Source organism: Dendroctonus ponderosae, unplaced genomic scaffold, assembly GCF_020466585.1.
Source record: "Dendroctonus ponderosae isolate FM_Combo_2020 unplaced genomic scaffold, Dpon_F_20191213v2 Dpon_F_20191213_9, whole genome shotgun sequence".
In the NCBI taxonomy this organism is placed as follows: domain Eukaryota; kingdom Metazoa; phylum Arthropoda; class Insecta; order Coleoptera; family Curculionidae; genus Dendroctonus; species Dendroctonus ponderosae.
This window is the reverse complement of record NW_026019116.1, coordinates 6,364,672-6,384,338: the sequence shown is the minus strand read 5'-3', so window position 1 is coordinate 6,384,338 and position 19,667 is coordinate 6,364,672. Positions and strand designations below refer to the sequence as shown.

The following is a 19,667-nucleotide window of genomic DNA, read 5'->3' as shown; positions in this document are numbered from 1 at the left end:
GGTGCCGGATTATGATGGGTTTTACATACCGCGGGAGGTTTGGGGAGGTGCGGATCCCACGAGTCCCTCAATTAAGGCCGAGCCAGCCATGCTGTTTGTTATCAAACACACCGCTGGGGAGACTTGCACCAATCAAAAACAGTGTAGTAAAGTGGTGAGGGAGATCCAGAAGGAGCACATGGAGGTGCTGGGGTTTGCAGACATCAGCTACAATTTTCTGGTTGGAGGTGATGGAAAAATTTATAACGGGCGTGGCTGGGGGGTCCAGAACGAGGGCAGGAATGATAGTCTGGACGTGGCCTTTATGGGGAACTTTAACGTCGACGATCCGACGACAAAAATGATGAATGCAGCCCTCCGCATTCAGATCACTGGCCAATCAGCTGGTCAGGTCAAGTATGGGAAGTACCGGGTGATGAATCATAATCAGACGGAGCCTACGGATAGTCCAGGAAAGCGGCTATTTGCTAAAACCATTTCCAATTTGAACTATTATAGTGGTGCTGTTTGTTATCATAATGCTTCGGGGCAAGTGGTCATCGACTACGACTGTCCTTGATGATCGGAAGCTGAAGCAAAAGATTCTTGGGATATTCAACATATTCCATGATTAAGTGATTTTTCCGAGAAGGCGGAATATTTAGTGCCTTTTCTGTATCAGAATTTTAGGAATTATTTCAATAAATCTTCTGGGGGTTTTTCCATACGTTCAATACTATGGAAAAGCCCATTAGCCAGCACACGTCAAGGTGCAAATGCTGCAGGGCTGACGGGTGGTTGTGGAGCCCGATTAAAGTTATCAATAAAACCCAAATAGAATAATTATATTTTGTTAATTATCAAAATATAAGAAAGAAATTTGTGCTTACTAAATATAGAGAAAGTTTCACATTTCCGCTGGTTCAGTTCGGAAGTAGCGAATTTTTAAGGAAAAAAGTGCAGTTGACTGAATACTTCACTTTTGAGACTCACATTAATGAAGCAGGAAAAAATCAGGACTTTCCGCGATTTATATGAAACTCTCAGCATGTTAAGGTCCATACGTCTGCTAGTGATGGTGAGAGTTTTATCGTCCTGTTGGGTTTAGTTTGGGAAGCGTGAATTTTTAAATAAGAGAGTGCAGTTGGCTGAACCCTCGATTTTGAAACCCACATTTAATAAGTCGGCAAAAATCAGGCTTTTGAACCATTTTTATGAAATTTGCTGCAGATTTACAGTCATACATTTTCCAACGATGAGGAGAGTCACATGTTCCTGCGTGGGACGGTTTTGAAAATGCAAATTTTTAAAGAAGCGAGCCTGATTGACTAAAAACTTCAACTTAGAGTCAGACTGTTAAAAGTGATGTGTCTTCTAGTGATGGTGAAAGTTTCATCGTCCTGTTTCGTTTAGTTTGGGATGTGGGAATTTTTAAATAAGGGAGTGCAGTTGACTGAAGACTTCGATTTTGAAACCCCCATTTAATAAGTTGGCAAAAATCAGAATTTTGAGCGATTTGTATGAAATTCGCTGCGGATTTAGAGCGATGTGTTTTCTGAAAATGAGCGGAGTTTTATGTTCCTGTATATAGCTGTTACGGAGATACAAATTTTTAAGTAAGCGAAACTGGTTGACTGAAGACTTCAATTTTAAGTCAGATTTTGAGAGTTCAAGAAAAAATGAGAACCTCTCACGATTCTTTTGAAACTTTTAGATTGTTAAGAGTGATATATCTTCGAGTGATGGTGATGGTTTCATTGTCCTGTTCCGTTTAGTTTGGAAAGTGTGGATTTTTAAATAAGAGAGAGCAGTTTGCCGAACCCTCGATTTTGAAACCCACATTTAATAAGTTGGAAAAAATCAGAATTTTGAGCGATTTGTATGAAATTTGCTGCAGATTTAGAGCGATGCGTTTTCTAAAGATGAGCAGAGTTTTATGTTCCTGTATACAGCAGTTTCGAAGATACAAATTTTTAAATAAGCGAGACTGGTTGACTAAAGACTTTAATTTAGAGTCAGATTTTGAGAGTTCAAGAAAAAATGAGAACCTCTCACGATTCTTATAAAACTTCCAGAATACTAAGAGCGATAAGTTTTCTAGTGATGGTAAAAGTTTCATTGTCCTGTTACGTTTAGTTTGGAAAGTGTGGATTTTTAAATAAGAGAGTGCAGTTGACGGAAGGCTTTGATTTTTAAACCCCATATTTACTAAGTTCGCAAAAATCAGGCTTCTGTATCATTTTTATGAAATTTTCTGCAAATTTAGAGTCATGTGTTTTCTAATGATGAGGAGAGTTTCATGTTCCTGCGTGCCGCAGTTTTGGAGATACAACTTTTTCAAGAAGCGAGCGCGGTTGACTAAAGACTTTAATTTAGAGTCAGACATTGAGAATTCAAGAAAAAATGCGAACCTCTCACGATTCTTATAAAACTTCCAGAGTGTTAAGAGCGATAAGTTTTCTAGTGATGGTAAAAGTTTCATTGTCCTGTTCTGTTTAGTTTGGAAAGTGTGGATTTTTAAATAAGAGAGTGCAGTTGACGGAAGGCTTTGATTTTTAAACCCCATATTTACTAAGTTCGCAAAAATCAGGCTTCTGTATCATTTTTTTGAAATTTTCTGCAAATTTAGAGTCATGTGTTTTCTAATGATGAGGAGAGTTTCATGTTCCTGCGTGCCGCAGTTTTGGAGATGCAACTTTTTCAAGAAGCGAGCGCGGTTGGCTAAAGACTTTAATTTAGAGTCAGACTTTGAGAGTTAAAAAAAATGAGAACCTCTCGCGATTCTTTTGAAACTTTTAGACTGTTAAGACTGATGTGTCTTCTAGTGATGGTGAAAGTTTCATGGTCCTGTTTCGTTTAGTTTGGGATGTGGGAATTTTTAAATAAGGGAGTGCAGTTGACTGAAGACTTCGATTTTGAAACCCATATTTAATAAGTTGCCAAAAATCAGAATTTTGAGCGATTTGTATGAAATTTGCTGCAGATTTATAGCGATGTGTTTTCTAAAGATGAGCAGAGTTTTATGTTCCTGTATACAGCAGTTTCGGAGATACAAATTTTTAAATAAGCGAGACTGGTTGACTGAAGACTTCAATTTTGAGTCAGATTTTGAGAGTTCAAGAAAAAATGAGAGCCTATCAGGATTCTCATGAAACTTTCAGAATGTTAAGCGGGATAAGTTTTCTAATGATGGTAAAAGTTTCATTGTCCTGTTACGTTTAGTTTGGAAAGTGTGGATTTTTAAATAAGAGAGTGCAGTTGACGGAAGGCTTCGATTTTTAAACCCCATATTTAATAAGTTCGCAAAAATCAGGCTTCTGAATCATTTTTATGAAATTTTTTGCAAATTTAGAGTCATGTGTTTGCTAATGATGAAGAGTGTTTCATGTTCCTGCGTGCCGCAGTTTTGGAGATGCAACTTTTTCAACAAGCGAGCGCGGTTGACTGAAGACTTTAATTTAGAGTCAGACTTTGAGAATTCAAAAAAAATTAAAACCTTTCACGATTCTTATCAAACTCTCAGCATATTAAGAATAATGTATCTTCTACAGATGAGAAACGTTTGATCTTCCTGCTCGGTTCAGTTCGGGGAGGGCACATTTTTAAATAAGAGAGTGAGACTGAATACTTCGATGGAAACCCACATTGAATAAGTTGGAAAAGATCAGGCGTCCATATTTCTGAAATTTTCGGCATATTTAAAGTCTTGGGTTTTCTAAAGACTAAAACCATTTTTAAAACGCGAATTTTTAGAATGAACGGAGAATGGTTGACTGAATACTTCGACTCTGAGAGTCAATTTTATTAAACTGACAAAAATCAGCTTGTCCACGATTCTGTAATTTAAAATAGGAAAAGTTTGGTCTGCCACTTGAATTTGAGACACCCGGTATCAATTGGTATTATCTTAAAATAAACTAGACGTTAGTATCTACAACTCTTGTATTTAATATTTTTCTCTAAAGTTCAGATTAAATACAAGAAAGGGGTAGCCAAAGTTCTACCAATAACCCTGTACCTGCGATTGGTTTAGAAGATCCGAATGTTTACATATTAGCTAAAAGCTAAAGGGACAAGATCGTTATCAATATTCGAAAAAGGAAAGTCGATCCATAAACAGTCCTTCGCAACAAGGTGCGAAATTGGCAAGATATCGTCGAAAAATCTACATAAAGCATCCATCCTTCGAAAACCCTTTATTTGCGTATTTTCCTTCAAAATTTACAGTCTTTCCAAATGACCAGAGCAATTAAGAATGGTTTAACTATATCTTATCTAAATCTAACGAAATTCCACATATCAACAAGTTTAAATGCAATATTGGACCACGAAGTGGCCAAACCTATTCCTTAATGGGGTTTGTGGTCTAGACCAATTTGAAGTACCTTTTGTTCGCAATTCGGGTTAGATAATCCCTTATCACAAAGGGTTTACAGGTACCGGCCATATAAAACTTGAAATTGCCCAACAAGCAAATGTTAGTTTGGGGAGCTTTAAGTACGAATTTTTAAATAAGAGAGTGCAGTTGACTGAAGACTTCGATTTTGAAACCCATATTTAATAAGTTGGCAAAAATCAGGCTTTTGAGCGATTTATATGAAATTTCATGCAGATTTAGAATAACGTATTTTCCAACGATGCGGAGAGTTTCATGTTCCTGCGTGCAGCACTTTTGGAGATGCAAATTTTTAAAGAAGCAGGAGACAATCAAACGTTTAGATTTTGCACAAACTGCTCAAAAAAAATGAACTTTGGAACTGGATAAAATCCGAAGGGTGCAACCGATTTCATTTATCTTTGAAGCGTTATTTAGGCCAGATCTTTGTCTGTTAGTTGGTGTTTTTTGCAGAAATTGTGTCCTTAAGATGACTATTCCACAGGGTGGACAATGCAACAATGAAAAATTCTGAAACTTTGACTTCCAACTGAAAAATAAAAATTTTGCTCCTGCAGTCATCAAGGTTGTCCTTTTGGGCCGGTTGTACTGGACCGAAATAGGCGGAAATTTCGAAAACTGTTTCAACAGATGAGGCCCAGTTTAATGCTTTTTCTGTTGAAATGCAGACAAATTTTCTTTTGTAGCCGATCTTTCCCAGATTGTACTTTGTTTGGGTTTCCATCCTGTAGAATTTTTATCTGCTGTGTCGACTTTCTGCAAAAACACCAACTGATCGGAGAAGAATCGGACTAGAAGTCGTGCACTTGCAGATTGAACCAACCAAAGCAGTTGAAAAGTCTGTTAGATGGAAATTGGCGTCATTAGAAACACTTTTCATGTTTAGACTTTCGAATATTTTGCTCTAATCGTCCAAAAAGACACGCTTATAGAAGAAACCGCTTGTGATTCTTATTCGCTTCTTTTGCATCAAACGTATTAACAAAGTGCTGTAGTTTCGTCATTTCTAAGCAGTTTTCAACTCGATGCTTAGCAAATTTGAGCAATTATGAGTAGTTTTCTTAACGAAAGCTCAAAAACTGGGAAACTTAATACGGTTTCTCAACTTTTTAAGCAACTTTCTCGATCACATCCTTTCTAAAGCGTGTTCTTTTCAACTAAGTGGCTTTAGGAAAATGTGGACAACTTCAACTGCAGCCCTTATTACTAATTAGTGCTTTTGCGATAGAATTTCCCAGCAGTTACTTAACAGAATAGAATTATTCTACTTGGTGGATTGGCCGTTAAATGACGCCAACCTTTGGGCTGGCGATGAATTCTGGATTTTATTCACAAAGTTATTAAATAATCATTGTTCAAATTTATACAGCCATTGGCTAATATGAATTTAATTGGGTTTCTTAACGCATTTTCGTGGAATTGAAGTTGATTTTGCCTCCAACTTCCAAGATGTCGGCCCGCAATGTTGCGATTCCACACAGTTGTACTGTCCATGGTACATTTGCCTTCTACCTCATACGGAGTTTCGGGCGTGGTTTTCCGTGCAGAACATGATTTTAAACTGGCCAAAACGAAGGTTTCTGTTTGAATTACGAAATATTTTGCAACCCCAGAAAATGACTAGACTTTGATTGAAAAACATTCCGAAATATTTGGACAAATGAGATTCAGATCATCCATTTAGCGCCATCCGTTTTGCGTTCACCACAGTCAGTACAACTCTTGTCCCTTGGTACGGTAAGCACTGTTGCCAGGTCTATCGTTTTTGCTCGGTTTGCTATCGCTCGATCGCAAGCCAATGCAATTTTACAGCTGAAACTCTACGAATTGCTTCTACATAGTTGATTAAAATGCAAACAAAGCCATTGTTCCTGCAAAAATGTTAACACTATAGCCTCCCTCCAATGCGCGAAAGTGAAGCAGGCACACTTTGGACGTGTTGGTGTCTCTGTCAGATGAAATTCAATTAACAGAGAAAACGCACTTGAAAGAACGCAACATTGATCAAGAGCTGTAGTGGGTTTTCCGTTTCAGCTGAAAAAATTATCATAAGTAGGCTGGTGGTCTTTTTGTGGGTAAATATTCTACTCAAATGCTACTCAAAAGTAATTCTAATTTTATTTTCAATAAATTCGTCATTAAAAAGGCGTCCCTTTTTTTGAAGTTCCCGAAGTTTTGCAGTCCAGAAGGTTACATACATCAAATCACCTACGGTTTTATTTTCAAATGGACGATTTTTACGTGTATTCCGCCCCTTTTCTAGTTCTGGACTTGGCAACGCCGCTCACGCGGCGGCCGGTATAAAAGCGGTTACGCACATGCGGTGCGTCAGATTTTCATAAATCGTCTACTTGCAATTGTTGCTTCAGTTCTTCATTTGCGCCTCCGGTTGAATACCGCCTAATATTCTGAACATTTTGCCAGAATTTTGCCGCCGCGTGTGCTTTTCCATTTTACCACCATATTTTACCGGATATTACAATACCGCCGATATTATTACATGTGGCAAAAGTGCTTGCTTCCAAACTTTTTTAGGTTAACCGATAACTTGGTTTCATACAAACTGTTCGCCTATAGGAAATAACCATTCCCAGTGGTTGTTTTGTGTGCATTTTCAATGGAGTTATTCTCAACGCGTTTGTTCCGGAGTGCTGTAGAATCTTCGCTTAAACGAGAGGAACATAGGATGGATTCAGCCACTGATAAGAAGCTGCTCCTCCGCCCCATAGAATTCGGGCCCAGCGTGACCCTTGATAGATCACATCTGAATAACTTGAAAGAAAAATACATCGTATTCAAATCCCATCTCAAACTGACTCCTTCTGATGGGTAAGTAAACAACTTGGTTCATTGTGTGGGATTTAAGATTGGTTTGGCTGTTTGGGGTATTTGGGAGTAAACTGCTAGATCAGGGAGCACCTAAAAGGCCGATTCATGTTTTATCTGTTATTTATTGTTTTTGAGTCAATGGGCAACAATTGATTGAAGCCCACTTGGTCAGTGTTTCCCAAAATACACCAAGAGAAAGTGTGTATCACATAATTGTTTATAAATTGATGAAAATCATCAGGCTTCAAGGGACTTTTCAATTCCCTATCCAACGATGCCAAAACGAATCCTGTGGCTCAAATGGTTCTTAAGAAACTTCGAATAAAGGCCATTTAGTTATCTCTGGAATGATCTAAAAACAAGCGTATTTTTTCTACATAACCCCCAGCTGGATCCGCCCCTGTATGGAAGGGACATTGCTCTGCAAAACTCATCCAAAATTGAATTTCTCATTTCGCAAGTTGCAGAGAAAATAATGCCAATGTCCGGCCGACCAAAACCAAACGTATTTTGAAAATTGCCTGATTGGAAAAAAGGGAGAAATATGCAAAAGCGGCTCACTTTGCTAATTTTTTTCGTAAATAATTGCGGAACTTTTCCGTAAACAACCGACTTCTTTGGGGTTTAGGAGATCCCATGCAATGCATCATTAACTTGGTCACCCTGTATATATACATTCTCAGTGCCAATTTATTAACATTGTTACATCATGAAGAAGGTGCCTGCAACTTTGCCAAACCGCCCTTTAATTAAACACCGTATAAAAAGTCAAAATGTTTAGATAACTTACATCCGTATCCTGTAACTAATTTTTCTTACAGTAACAACAAGAAGCGGGTTGATCCGTTTGAAACCACAGAGCCCATACAAATAGGAGTCAACAAACCGGTTACAGCCGTAGCCGGTCCAACTACGACTGTTGATACGACTACGACTGAACCAGTAACAGTGGTGAAAGAAGAGCCTCGCGAACTATTCCCAATGGATCAGGTCATCTTGGGATGGAAGAAATTAGCAAATGACTGGTTAACGGGCTGCGGACTGACCAATATGGGAAACTCCTGCTATTTGAACTCAACTCTGCAGGCACTCTTCCATGTGCCATCCATGGTCAATTGGCTCATATTTGATAGAGAAGGTTCATCACTGCACGGTTTACCCGATTGTAAGCATGCAACTAATTCGCTTTGTTTGAATGTGTTTTAACCGTCTTTGACTTTCAGGTGCCTGCCTAATCTGCGCAATGCGAAAGACACTGTTGGACTCTCAATCGCAAATCGTGCATTCTATTAGGCCTCATTTGATCTACAGCAGACTGTCCAAGCTGAGTCGAAGCCTCGTTCCTGGACGACAGGAAGATGCCCACGAATTTCTGCGCTGTTTATTAGAAGGCATGGAAAAGTCCTTCTTGGAACGATTCAAAGATAATGCCACATTTGACTGTAAACTGAAAGAGACGACACCGTTGAATCAAATCTTTGGCGGCTATTTACGCACTTCAGTCCGATGTTTAGGATGTGGCAATGTTAGTACCACTTTCCAACATTTCCAAGACTTGCTGCTAGATATTCGCAAGGCTCAGTCAGTGGACGACGCCATGGACCTGTACTTCACTCGCGAAAAACTGGACGAAGAAAGCTACCATTGTGGAGCCTGCCATAAGAAGGTAATTTTTTTCTTTGCCGGTGTTTTCTTACTTCTGCTGCTGATAGCTTGAACAGGAGATTTGACCCATTTGGTAATTTCAGGTGCAAGCCACTAAGCAATTTCAACTTGAGCGGCCCCCCAACGTCCTGTGCATCCAGCTAAAGAGATTTTCGATGTGCAATAACAAACTGATAAAGCACGTTCGCTTCCAGAAAACCTTGGATATGACCAAATTTGTCAGGCAACCGTAAGTAGTTTTGTTCCCGTTCAACATTAATTTTTTTTAATTCTCAATTTCAAACAGAAGTCATTATTTGTATGGAACAATTTAATTATTCGCTAATTATATTACATTGTCTCATCTTGCATCTCTGTTTGACAGCAGTCTAGTCTTACTTAGCCCTATATCCTTCTCTTTCTAGGCCTTGATTCGAATTGCTCTGTCTCAAAGGCTTGCTCGTATTATTGCTCTGTTTAATACTGTAAATTAATATTTGCGGTTTCTGCTCCCTTGTACTTTACCCAACTGGCCGAGTAAATGAACTTTTTCCTAAAACGCCTGGTAATGCATCTCTTTTTCCAACATCAATAAACTGATATGTTTTGGCTTTATCTTCGCGGATGTAAGCTGAATTATCAGGGTGTATAATTAATTGTACATACTTTCCTGACTGTGTTTCAATTCCATATCAAATCTATTCCTGGGTTTCAGTCATTTATTGTCTCTATTTATTAATCAAAATACGTTTCGGTGTATGTACCGAAACGTATTTTGATTAATAAATAGATTTCATTTGTATAATTAATTATATGCATTTTTAAAAGTTGAAGGAATTGACTCGGTTTGTTCCATCATTGAGTTGATTATCGCGATTTTTTCTCTTCAATTGTTGACTATGACTAACTATTCGCATTTCACCGGGGGTCACATTTCTAACTGGATGTTGCTTTGCAGACTTCGAACTTCATTAAAGTATCGCTTGGTGTCCCTGATAACTCACTTGGGAAGTACTTTGAGCTGCGGCCACTACACTGCTATTGGCCAATCGCCCTCCGGCCACTACTACTGCTTTGATGATCACAACGTGAAGCCGATTTCAATACAAAATGTGCTGGATACCAACCCCTACATCCTGCTCTATGAGTTGGAGGCTCCGCCGCTCATCGAGAAACCGATCCAGCAGACCGTCAAGAGCAAAGCGTCCAGCACGGTCACCGCATCGGCCTCATCCAACACAAAAGTGCCGAATGGTACCGCAATCAGACAGTCCAATGGGCCCAAGAAGTTGACCCAGATGGTGTTCAAATCAGCGCCCAGCATGCCCTTGTTGATGGGCTTCACCAGTGATGAAGTCTATGGGCCAGAGCTGCCTCCTGTAGCCAATGGAAAGCGCAAGCTCACCAGCTCCACATCGTCCGGCCGATCCGATCAATCCAGCTCCGGCGAAGAAGAGGTAAGTGCCAAAGTCGCGTCTATTTGTTTTTTTGAGTGTCAAGCAAACACATCTTTATACATTTGATTTGCCAACATTCCCTAAAGAAAAAATCTGGAGGTGTTAAATCCGGCGATCGTACTGGCCACCTTACGTGCTCTTATCCAACGGATTCTCTCCGCGAAACGTGTATTCGACTCAATTGAAACCCCAAAATTCCCATCTAAAGGCACAATGTAATTTTTGCGATTCTTTGATAGGTGGCTCTTCTTGTATTATGGTCTTGCTTCCACTCCTCTTAACTCTCTTATCGCTGTCACTATTTTCAAAGTTAGTAACCGGATTATTTTGCAGATTGCAAAAAAAGAAGCGGACAGTTCAACCGGTGCAATGGAAATTTCGGGCGATGTTTCGCCCAGTTCTGTCTTGTCCACCAGCGTATCAAGTTTGGACAAAAATGGTACCTCCAAACGTTTGGTTCCATATGAAACTAGCAGTAGTGAAGAGGAACAATACGAGGCAAACAGGTATTGAGTCTCAGTAGGGCCTAAACTGTAAATGATCGCTGGATTGGCTGGGGTCGATCGAAATTTTAATCAGCTGTAACGCTTTTCGTCACACTATAGGACACTAACAACAACACACACACACAAAAATGTTCCAAAGAAACTAAAATTTGTAAATCGTTATTGTAATGTAATGTTATCTAAATCAAAACTGTAAAAAAATCTTGAAAAAAATTAAAAATTTGAATTAATCTGTTGAAAGTTCTGATACAATGATGAATGATAAACATAGACTCATTATGGCTATAAACTGATCAACTGAGTACAGAACTTTTGACAAAAGATTAATTTTAAGAATTCAAAAAATTTAAATTTTTGAAAAACACAAACTTGTGAATAGCAAATTTTTCAAAACAAATTGTTACCAATTATTTCTGATGCACGCAAAAAGTCTATTAATTGTTAGCAAGGTTTTTGTTAATTGACTGACGAACTGGAAAAGCAGTAGAAAAAACTCGAAATAAACTCAAACGAACTCAGACGAACACTCAACTTTACAGTCTTCGTTTCACGCATTGTTTCTGATACACGCGAAACACTTACCTGACAGCCTCAAGTGCTTGGGTTCATGGTAGTTCTGATGTCTGGCTCATACCATACTGAGTGTTCCGTAGTAATGGAACGAAATGCGATTTTGTAGGGTCCATACAAAAGCGACGTTGGTGGGCGAGTGGCAAGTCACTTCTACCACCGACATTCGGCCTCAGAATGGCCAATGGGTGAAGAAGCGATCTGCTGAAAATTCGAAACACAACGTCGTTTCTGAACTGTTCAAAATGTCCACATCTGGGTACTCAGCGCCCGTTTCCACATGGGGGGGCAACAGGTAGGTTTCCCACACTTTCACCTGGTGATTCAGTGACTTACCTGGACTTTATGTTATAACAGGTCGCAATTGGATAAGGAAGTGCAGCAGGAGAGGCGAGAAGATCGCAAACGCAGTGCTGATAGTTCAATTGATCAGGGGCGGGCCAAGCATGCCAAAGTGAGTTCCAGTTTCAACAAGGGAAAAACGAATCCCGGCTACAACCCGATTCAGGTATATATTTTGAAGACTTTTACTGAAATCTCTCCACCACTCAGGCCCAAATTCTGCAGGATTTAACTGATTTTTTTTGGTTTTCCAGGAGTGTCACAACATGAAGAACTGGAGCAACAGCTCGGGATCATCAGGCTACAATCACTATCACCACAACAGCAAGCCGTATTATCACAACAGGCACAAGCGCAACTTCCATCAAGGAAACAGAGGCAGTTTCCACAAGAGTTACCGATACCGGTAATGTGACCGTTTATGTGCATTATGGTTAAAGCTTCAAACGGCTGTACTGTAATGTATCAGCATCAATTCGCTCTCGGATTGAGAGCAAACTGATTTAGGTATAAGCAAAATGTGTAAATAAAAGAAATTGTGACAATGAAGATTTATTGTACTGCAATAAAATCTTGGGCGGACTGGATGAACTGACTGACGATCCCATAAGAGACACACTAGCTAAATATATTGTAAATAGTTATATTATAAGCTTCGCGTTCTGTTTATGAGGTCTTTAAGTTAAAGGTCAACGTGCAAAGCGTTTTGTATTTGACGGTGAGTGTCCTGATTTTTATATATCTGTCCAATTGCATTGACCAAATTTTCTAGTCTTTACACTTTGATTTTGTTCAGAACTCTGGCTGTTTCAAATCGGTTATGACTGATAATTGCTTTCTGTTTTTTTCGCACCACTGTGATACTCTGTATATTGTTTGTGGAAAATAAGACCTATTATTTCTACATATTTACCCAACAATTTGTTCAAGTTCCACACTAATTTACTCAGGGTTTATTTATTGTAAAACACCCAAAAAGTTTCTGTTTTGTACGACACGAATTTACTTCGCCTTGCAAATAATATACAGCGTGTCCCAGCGAAAATTATGTTTCTCCGTCTTCTAAATGTTCCTTTATCATAGTACTCAATTCGAAATGATTATGAAATTGATTTGAAACAGCCTGTAGACAGGGTGGCCCAAACTTGCATGCCATCACAATAGAATATTGTGTCAGGATGGTATGGACGTTGTTTTTATATTTTGCTACTATACGTTTTAGAAGCTGTAAGTTTGTGCCACGCGGTGTATTTTACATGTACGTAATAAAACTGATTTTGTAAAACACCCTGAGTTTTTTGCGCAAATTCCTTCGGTTTTAATATCCTGATTGTTTTTTTTTGCGATGTTTAAAGTCGATGGGATTTAATCGCCACTAGCTTGGTCCAAAGTCCTTTTTTTCTAATATTCCGGCGGCTTTTAGCGCATTGTGAGATCACATTTTATAATAATGGCGAGTGTTTATTCGTATAAAAATTAAGCAAGTTTCTTAACCAGTAAGGAGTAAAATACTATAAATAGGTGCATTGCAATCCTTGAATTTGATAGGCTAAAACTACTCGTGGTTCGACTCAATGTGAACGCCCATTGGTCCCAGCATGGTGCTTGAAGGCCCCGCTTCCCCTAGCTCCGACCTGTAGCTCTTCAGGATGTTCTTCAACGCATTAACGTCTATGTCCACCGCCTTGAAGTTTTCGATATCTTCAAATCCATTGTCCGCACTGTTCCTCTCGAAACTCTGTCCTATAGTGGTGGAGGCCAACTGCTCATCCATCTCCTGCATGTATTTTTGCATTTTGTTTTTAGCCTCGGTTTCGTTCAGATCTGACTCTTTAACAAACTCGTCGGTCTCGTACTCGCTCATGTCGGAATCCGATTCCAAGTTCCAAGACTCGTCTTCGGGAATCACAAAGTTTAAAATGTTCTGTATGGCACTCGCGAATGAATCCGGATCGAAATCGACGCGCTTTTGTTCGCTGATGTTTTGGGAAAATGAGACGGTTTTTTCACTGGCTGTCTTCTTGCGCCTTGGCGGTCTTTCGGGAGTGTCCCCGTTTTTAGCGTCGCCCGACGGAAACTCGGCCCCGTCCACATCGGAAATGTGATTCAAAAAGCTATTGACTTTTTGCGCAAAGTTTGAGGCATCAGAGGATTCGGTGACTTTGAACATTTTCTTCTGTCCATATCGCTCCTGCAGCATCTGGTCCAATTCTTCCGGCGAAATATCCAGCCAACTCTCGTCGTCATCTTTCACAGCATTGTTTTGAGCTTCTTTGCACAGCTCGTCGTAGTCAATCTGCAATAAAAACATGCAAATGAATTCGATCCGGTTAAATTAAACGGGAATTCACCACCGCATCCTTTAGCCAATTATTTTTAATCCCCTAACTGAGGAACATTAACATAATTAACTTACATCGCAACTCCGCAAAAGCTGCAAGACTTCTTGGCCCACATTGGAGCCACTATGCAGACTAGTTCTATGTTCGGTGTAGTAGACTTTGGCTTTATTGAATCGTGTGTTGTACTCCTTCGAACCCTCCAGCAGTCCTTTGAAGTACTCAATTTCATTGAGGCGCTTGAGGAATTGCGCCCAACCGCGGTCACCCTCGACATCGGCGTTGGGTTTGGCTTGCGACGCTAAAATTTCGAAACCGCAGGCGATTTTCACTCCTAACAGATGCTGCTTGTAATCGTTGCTAGTGGCCGGTGGTAGATTCCAGCCGATTTTCCTGTCGGGGATGTATTTGCTGTGCAACAGCATTGCATAAAGGCACCTGCGGGCAAAGATTCGAGATTTTTACACCTTTTTACCAGCAATTCAGCTGGAAACAACTTTTGTGCGGGTTTAGAGTGAAAGTGCAAGATTCAGTTTTCCTGCCAGACGGAGCACTTGAAACTGGGTCGGAAGGGCTTTTGACTAAGAGAAATATGGCCAGAATAGTGGGCACATGAAATCAGTATTGAATAAGCTACGGCAGGAATGAGCAACATGATTGTAAATAGTTCTAGCAAGATGAATCTTCACTATATTGAGGAATTAGCAGGACGAAGACCGTAAAGTCTCTGTTCATTACCTGGTAAATTTGATGCGTGTTTTTACTCGCTGCTCCGGAGGAAAGTACTTCATGGCCCGGCAAGCCCTCATATCAACCGTATCCCTGTTGCAAAACGCCTGAACGGCTGCGCTGATCAGATTAGGTTTTTTCTTCAAAATAGCCGCGACTGCTGTGGGCACAAGCACAGTGGCATGATGGAAATTCTCCCTCATGCTCTCCGGGCTGAACAGCAGCCGGTTTTGAATCGAATTTTGCACATCCGGATGAGACCTAGACTTATGGGGCTCGTTCCAGATCTTCCGCAAGGCTCCTTCTACGGAAATATCGACGCACTCCTTATCATCTACTGGTAGCAGATGAATGTTGCCTTCATAGATATAAACCTGGAAAAAAGCGGGGCATTAGTATGGCCTCAGGAAACACACAGAGAACCTTTCTATCTGGCAATCGATAGCGAGTCGAACATTTTTTTTAAACTGTATTTAACAGGCTCTCTATCGCCTTTAGTCTAGAAGATTTCTTACTCTATTTGTACATGACTCCGGATTGGCCCAGTTCGGTAAAAAGTCAGCCGCCTCTATCAGCAGAAACTCCCCATCTGAATCGAACACTCTGGCAACCACCCCCGGAATTTCCTTAGTGATTTGTTGCAGCAGGAAGACAATGAACCATTCATCCTGGATGTTGTCCCCATAGTGAGACACTCCAAATAAATGAGGTGGCAGGCGTTCTGATCCAAAGAATAAAACAGGTCAGCAGTAAATTGCCAAGTTCTCCCTGGTGGTTCTTCACTCACCCTCTTCCCCATCGACACGTGTGAGGAAATTACTCGACTCAGTCATAGGGACGAATCGTATCTGATCTTTGTGCCACAGATAATTCTGAGCAAACCTTTCAAGCACTCTGTCGGCTTTGGCCAGCACGGCCTCTAACAGTTTCTCCTGCAGCGATTCATCCGACGCCTCAATTCGGGGGAATAAATAGTACTGGACGAAGTCATCCTCTCGGATAGTCTGCAGTGGATCCTGCTGCTTATTCATGATTGAACAGTCTTGAAATCCAGATAAACGTTTAAAGAGTGCAGTGGAATTTCATTCCCTCCCAGCGATTTTCTGAGTGAACTTTTAAGTGAATACTGTTGGTTTTCGTTAAAACTTAAAACAGGAGACAGCTGTCTTCAACATACATAACCTTGTAATTTACAACCATCAACATATATTTAATTTAAATTTATTTAACTGAATCGATGGCAAAGAAATTCTAAATAATCAAAACCGACCCAAACAAACTTCCCACTCTGATATTTTTAACTGTGATATTTTAATCGCAATAGCATAATTTTCGCCCCTCTTAGAACCACCCTGTATATTATACATGGGAAATCGGGCAGTGTTGTGATTTTCGCGAGCTCTGAAATCGTGAAAGAGAAGAGCAAGTTGGAGATTGAACGTGAAGAAACGGCCTTAACCTCACTTCCTTGCAGTCAAATTTAACAACAATGTCACTAATCTAATTTTATCGCGATTTTTCCAAATAATGCCCAAAACATTATCAACCGCACATCAATTTTCATTAAGAAGACGTTCGTTTACGCAACTAGAACATAAATAACAGGCCACCATGGTAGTGGGCTGCAAAAGTCGGCAGTTATTCGAGTCGGGAAAACACTTGACATTTTCCAAGAGGTTTTCCCTGAGACCGTCCACTAGTACGCTGCGGTTCAATAATTATTCGACTGTGGGCTTGAATTCTCTATCTGGTAAAAATAGAGGGGCTGCAGTGAGATGGTGCGACTGCAAACACTTACATTATTCGAAGGAAACGTCCAGATCTGCATTGACCAAACTGTCCCCACAGGAGGTAAGTGCTTTCCATTATAGCCGGCATACGGAAATTTGCTTGTTTTTTCCGACCTTTGCGTTAGAATTTACCAACACTCTCAACTACTTTACTCAACAACTCAATATACTGATGCTGTACGCGCAAAATTCAAAAGTTTACATGCTGTTTACAAACTACGCTGGCGTGCGCAAATTACCAAATACACCAAGGAATTTATGCCGGATATCAGTATTTGTGTATCCAATGGGCGGTGGGCGTATATTTACAAATTCTGTTTAATCTAGACCCTTTTTGTTGTTATGTAACAGAACAGTCAGCGATTGGTTCCAATGCGTCCCCAAAATTCAATAGGTGACAAATCGGGGCATACTGATACCAACCAATGATTTTGCGATGGGATAAGATAACGGTTTAAAATGGGGAAAGCAAAGCGACTTTTGCAATCAGAATTTCGTTGCTTTCGAGATTGGTTCACTTAACTGTTTGCAGTCAAAGTTGCACAAATCTCTTTTTGTCGTCTGTATAAAGCCTCACTAAAAAAACATCTTTCCTGAGTCTCAAATATTTATTACACTTGGCTGTTTAACTGATCAAAACATTTACTTAACAGTTGAAGATTAAGTCTACCTTGAATTTTACGGTTTTAAATCCCAAGTTAGTTTAAATGCAAGGCTATTCCTTCTATAAGCCTAGGTATGTAACGCAAATTTTATAAAAGGCTATACAGGGTGTTGCTGAAAAATATGCGATTCATTAAAGACGTGAAACTACCGTTCACAAATGTTCTGATTGGAAAATGCGGAGCTCATTGAGAAACACGTTTAGACCATTTTTAGCGGCATTTGAGCGGCCACAATCTCAATAGACTCAACACTCTATATGTATGCAAATATAGTGGAGGTCACAAACTGTACATGAAAATTTACGCTGCTTATACAACTAGTGCTTACCAACAAACCCTGTTGTTTAGAGCGCAATTTAAGGAGAAACGATCTCTTTGTTTCAAGTAATTTTCACTGCCCAAATAGTCCATTGCCAGCGTCTTAAAGTCAAAAAAGTCTTGCAAACACCAAACTAAGTTTCGCCTTGTGGCTAGTAGGCGCACCTCAATAACGCTGTTCCGATGTGACAGTAAACGTCAGAAGTTCTCAATTCGGAAAAACGCGATTCCTTCGCGAAAAACGCACTGCCGGACGGGAAAATGCCACAAAACCGTGAAGAAGAAATTGCTCTTTAGAAAAATCAACATTTTTTCGCAGAAGAATTTAAAAAATCTGGAATTTGTGGAAAAATAGAGGAAGCAAAGTGCGAGCTATTTCGCCCATCGGCCATTAAACGTCACACTAATTCGACGAAATGACACGAGAACGAACGACCCTTTGTAGGCCTATAAGTGGACAACCAGGCCAAAAAACACAATTTTTTGCGTCAACTGACCTCACAAAAGGCTATGGGGAAATTAAAGCTGTGAGTACAGTTGTATGAAACTGTTCAATTCAAACTCAAGATCAAGTCGCCAAAAATCATGGTTACGTGCGATTTCAATGAACTTCTCTGGGGTATCAGGTTTAAGTGTCTTCTATTGACTGTGAAAGTTCCAACTCTTTAAATGTTTATCTGATAAAACCCCATGAAACACCAGCTTTGGTTGTGTTTATTGAAACTAACTACATTTAATCAACGTACAACTTAACTAAGAATATCATCGATATAATCGTTGGCTGCTAAAACGGCCGAGCTTACTATACCATCAACTTCGGATGTGACGGCATCAGCGACCATTTGCACAGCTAGTTTGGCTACATTGTTCAGAATTGGAGCCAACAGTTGCCAAACCAAATCCACTAAATCTGTTAAGATGTTCCGGTTGATCAGCGCCACTTGCCCTACATCGACTGCTGCGCTCAGATCACGCCTCTTCCTGCTATCTGAGTCGCTGCTAGATGAGAACAGATCATCGCAAACGGAGCTGGCATATGAGGCGGCTAGACTGTTAGCGTATTCCACCAAACTTTCTCCCAAGTCAACCACGAGATTTACGACTACAACTACAATACTCTCCCAGATGCTACTATCGGTAGTCTCAACAGTAATCGTGCCCAGATAAGTGATACAGCTCTGCAACGTTGAATTCACTTGATCGTAGATGTCTGAGACCACCACGTTACAAGCGGCGATTTCCACTGCACTGATCAACTGGTCCAGCACGCTTTTCGCTTGGATCTCACTCAAACCCCCTCTGGCAAAGCCTCGAGTAGTCAAAGCCTTGGAAAGTTTACTCACTGGCACCTTAGCTGTTTGGATCACTGTGCGCATTTCCGGGCTGAGAGCCAGAATCTTCTTCTGAAGCGCCCCATACAGAATCAGCGATTGATAGTAATCGTCCGGATAGAGCGCTCTTGAAATGGCACTCGCCTTTTGCGACAGCATTTTCTCAAAGGCCAGAGCGTCTAAAGTAACGTATTCGCCCTGGATTACCAGAAGTTGGAAGCCAAGCCCTGCATTGAACTCGTCCAGAACTTCTGATACTTCGGCATTGGATTTTGTGAGCAACAGTTGCGCAACTCTTAAGACCGCCGCCTTGGGGCTATCGATGATCTCATCGAGAACGTGCTGGCGCACCTCTGCACTGCCCAACGATAGAGCAGAGTGTGTTAGAGACTGCAGCTGCTTTTGCAGGTCTGCCGCTTGAGCCAAGTTGTTTTCTTTGGTCAGCTGGATGGCTTGGGCTGTGCAGGCCGCAAGGCTCTGGATTTTGTAAAGGAAATGATGAGCTTTGAGCGATCAAGCAAGTTGCTCTGCGAGCTACTTACCAGCAGAAAGAACAATTTCACACCCATGCCGCAGATTGGAAAGACTGCTCTGGCTCCTTGATGACTATTTTTTATTTAAAATAGGCGAATTATTGTTTGGCTTGGAATTAGTTTGGCCAAAATCTGCGTACAATATTTGTCCATATCATAGCACAATGGTAGCAAAGATTAGTGGCTGACAGTTTCAAGAAACGCACATTTCTCGAACAATCAGACGCAGTTTCCGAGCT

General features: G+C 40.4%; 5 protein-coding genes across 6 annotated transcripts in view; 3 read left to right on the top strand and 2 right to left on the bottom strand.

Moving 5' to 3' along the window:
* Window positions 1-6: 6 nt before the first annotated feature.
* Window positions 7-822, top strand: LOC109543331 (peptidoglycan-recognition protein SC1a). Its single transcript, XM_019913003.2, has one exon. The coding sequence runs from the start codon at window positions 89-91 to the stop codon at window positions 557-559; it is 471 nt and encodes a 156-aa protein (XP_019768562.2). The 5' UTR covers window positions 7-88; the 3' UTR covers window positions 560-822.
* Window positions 823-6,722: 5,900 nt separating this feature from the next.
* On the top strand, window positions 6,723-13,008 carry LOC109543274 (ubiquitin carboxyl-terminal hydrolase 36). The gene is made up of 9 exons (XM_019912895.2): window positions 6,723-7,204; window positions 8,026-8,369; window positions 8,428-8,870; window positions 8,953-9,098; window positions 9,807-10,305; window positions 10,639-10,811; window positions 11,491-11,676; window positions 11,739-11,889; window positions 11,978-13,008. Exons 1-9 carry the CDS (start codon window positions 6,993-6,995, stop codon window positions 12,131-12,133), a joined length of 2,310 nt encoding a protein of 769 aa, XP_019768454.2. The 5' UTR covers window positions 6,723-6,992; the 3' UTR covers window positions 12,134-13,008.
* On the bottom strand, window positions 12,263-18,185 carry LOC109543275 (protein ecdysoneless). Of its 2 annotated transcripts, XM_019912896.2 has the most exons (6): window positions 17,575-18,185; window positions 15,579-15,833; window positions 15,307-15,512; window positions 14,801-15,165; window positions 14,140-14,500; window positions 12,263-14,019 (listed from the first exon to the last, which is right to left on the bottom strand). In XM_019912896.2, the coding sequence occupies exons 2-6, from the start codon at window positions 15,820-15,822 to the stop codon at window positions 13,279-13,281; spliced, it is 1,917 nt and encodes a 638-aa protein (XP_019768455.2). In that variant the 5' UTR covers window positions 15,823-15,833; window positions 17,575-18,185; the 3' UTR covers window positions 12,263-13,278. The 2 variants fall into 2 exon arrangements, with proteins under 2 accessions (XP_019768455.2, XP_048525906.1); XM_048669949.1 differs by lacking the exon at window positions 17,575-18,185 and having other exon boundaries at window positions 15,579-16,002.
* Window positions 16,236-19,667, top strand: part of LOC109543276 (pyruvate dehydrogenase [acetyl-transferring]-phosphatase 1, mitochondrial) — an 8,540-nt gene continuing 5,108 nt past the window's right edge. The window contains exon 1 of the mRNA XM_019912897.2: window positions 16,236-16,642. Within this exon, the coding sequence (XP_019768456.1) occupies window positions 16,403-16,642 (240 nt within the window). The 5' untranslated portion in view covers window positions 16,236-16,402. The remainder of the gene's footprint in view (window positions 16,643-19,667) is intronic.
* LOC109543280 lies at window positions 18,261-19,667 on the bottom strand (the record flags this gene model as incomplete). The annotated part of the gene is given in 2 exon segments (XM_019912900.2): window positions 18,261-19,372; window positions 19,438-19,667. Coding segments are annotated over 2 exon segments (1,086 nt in total). The 3' UTR covers window positions 18,261-18,313.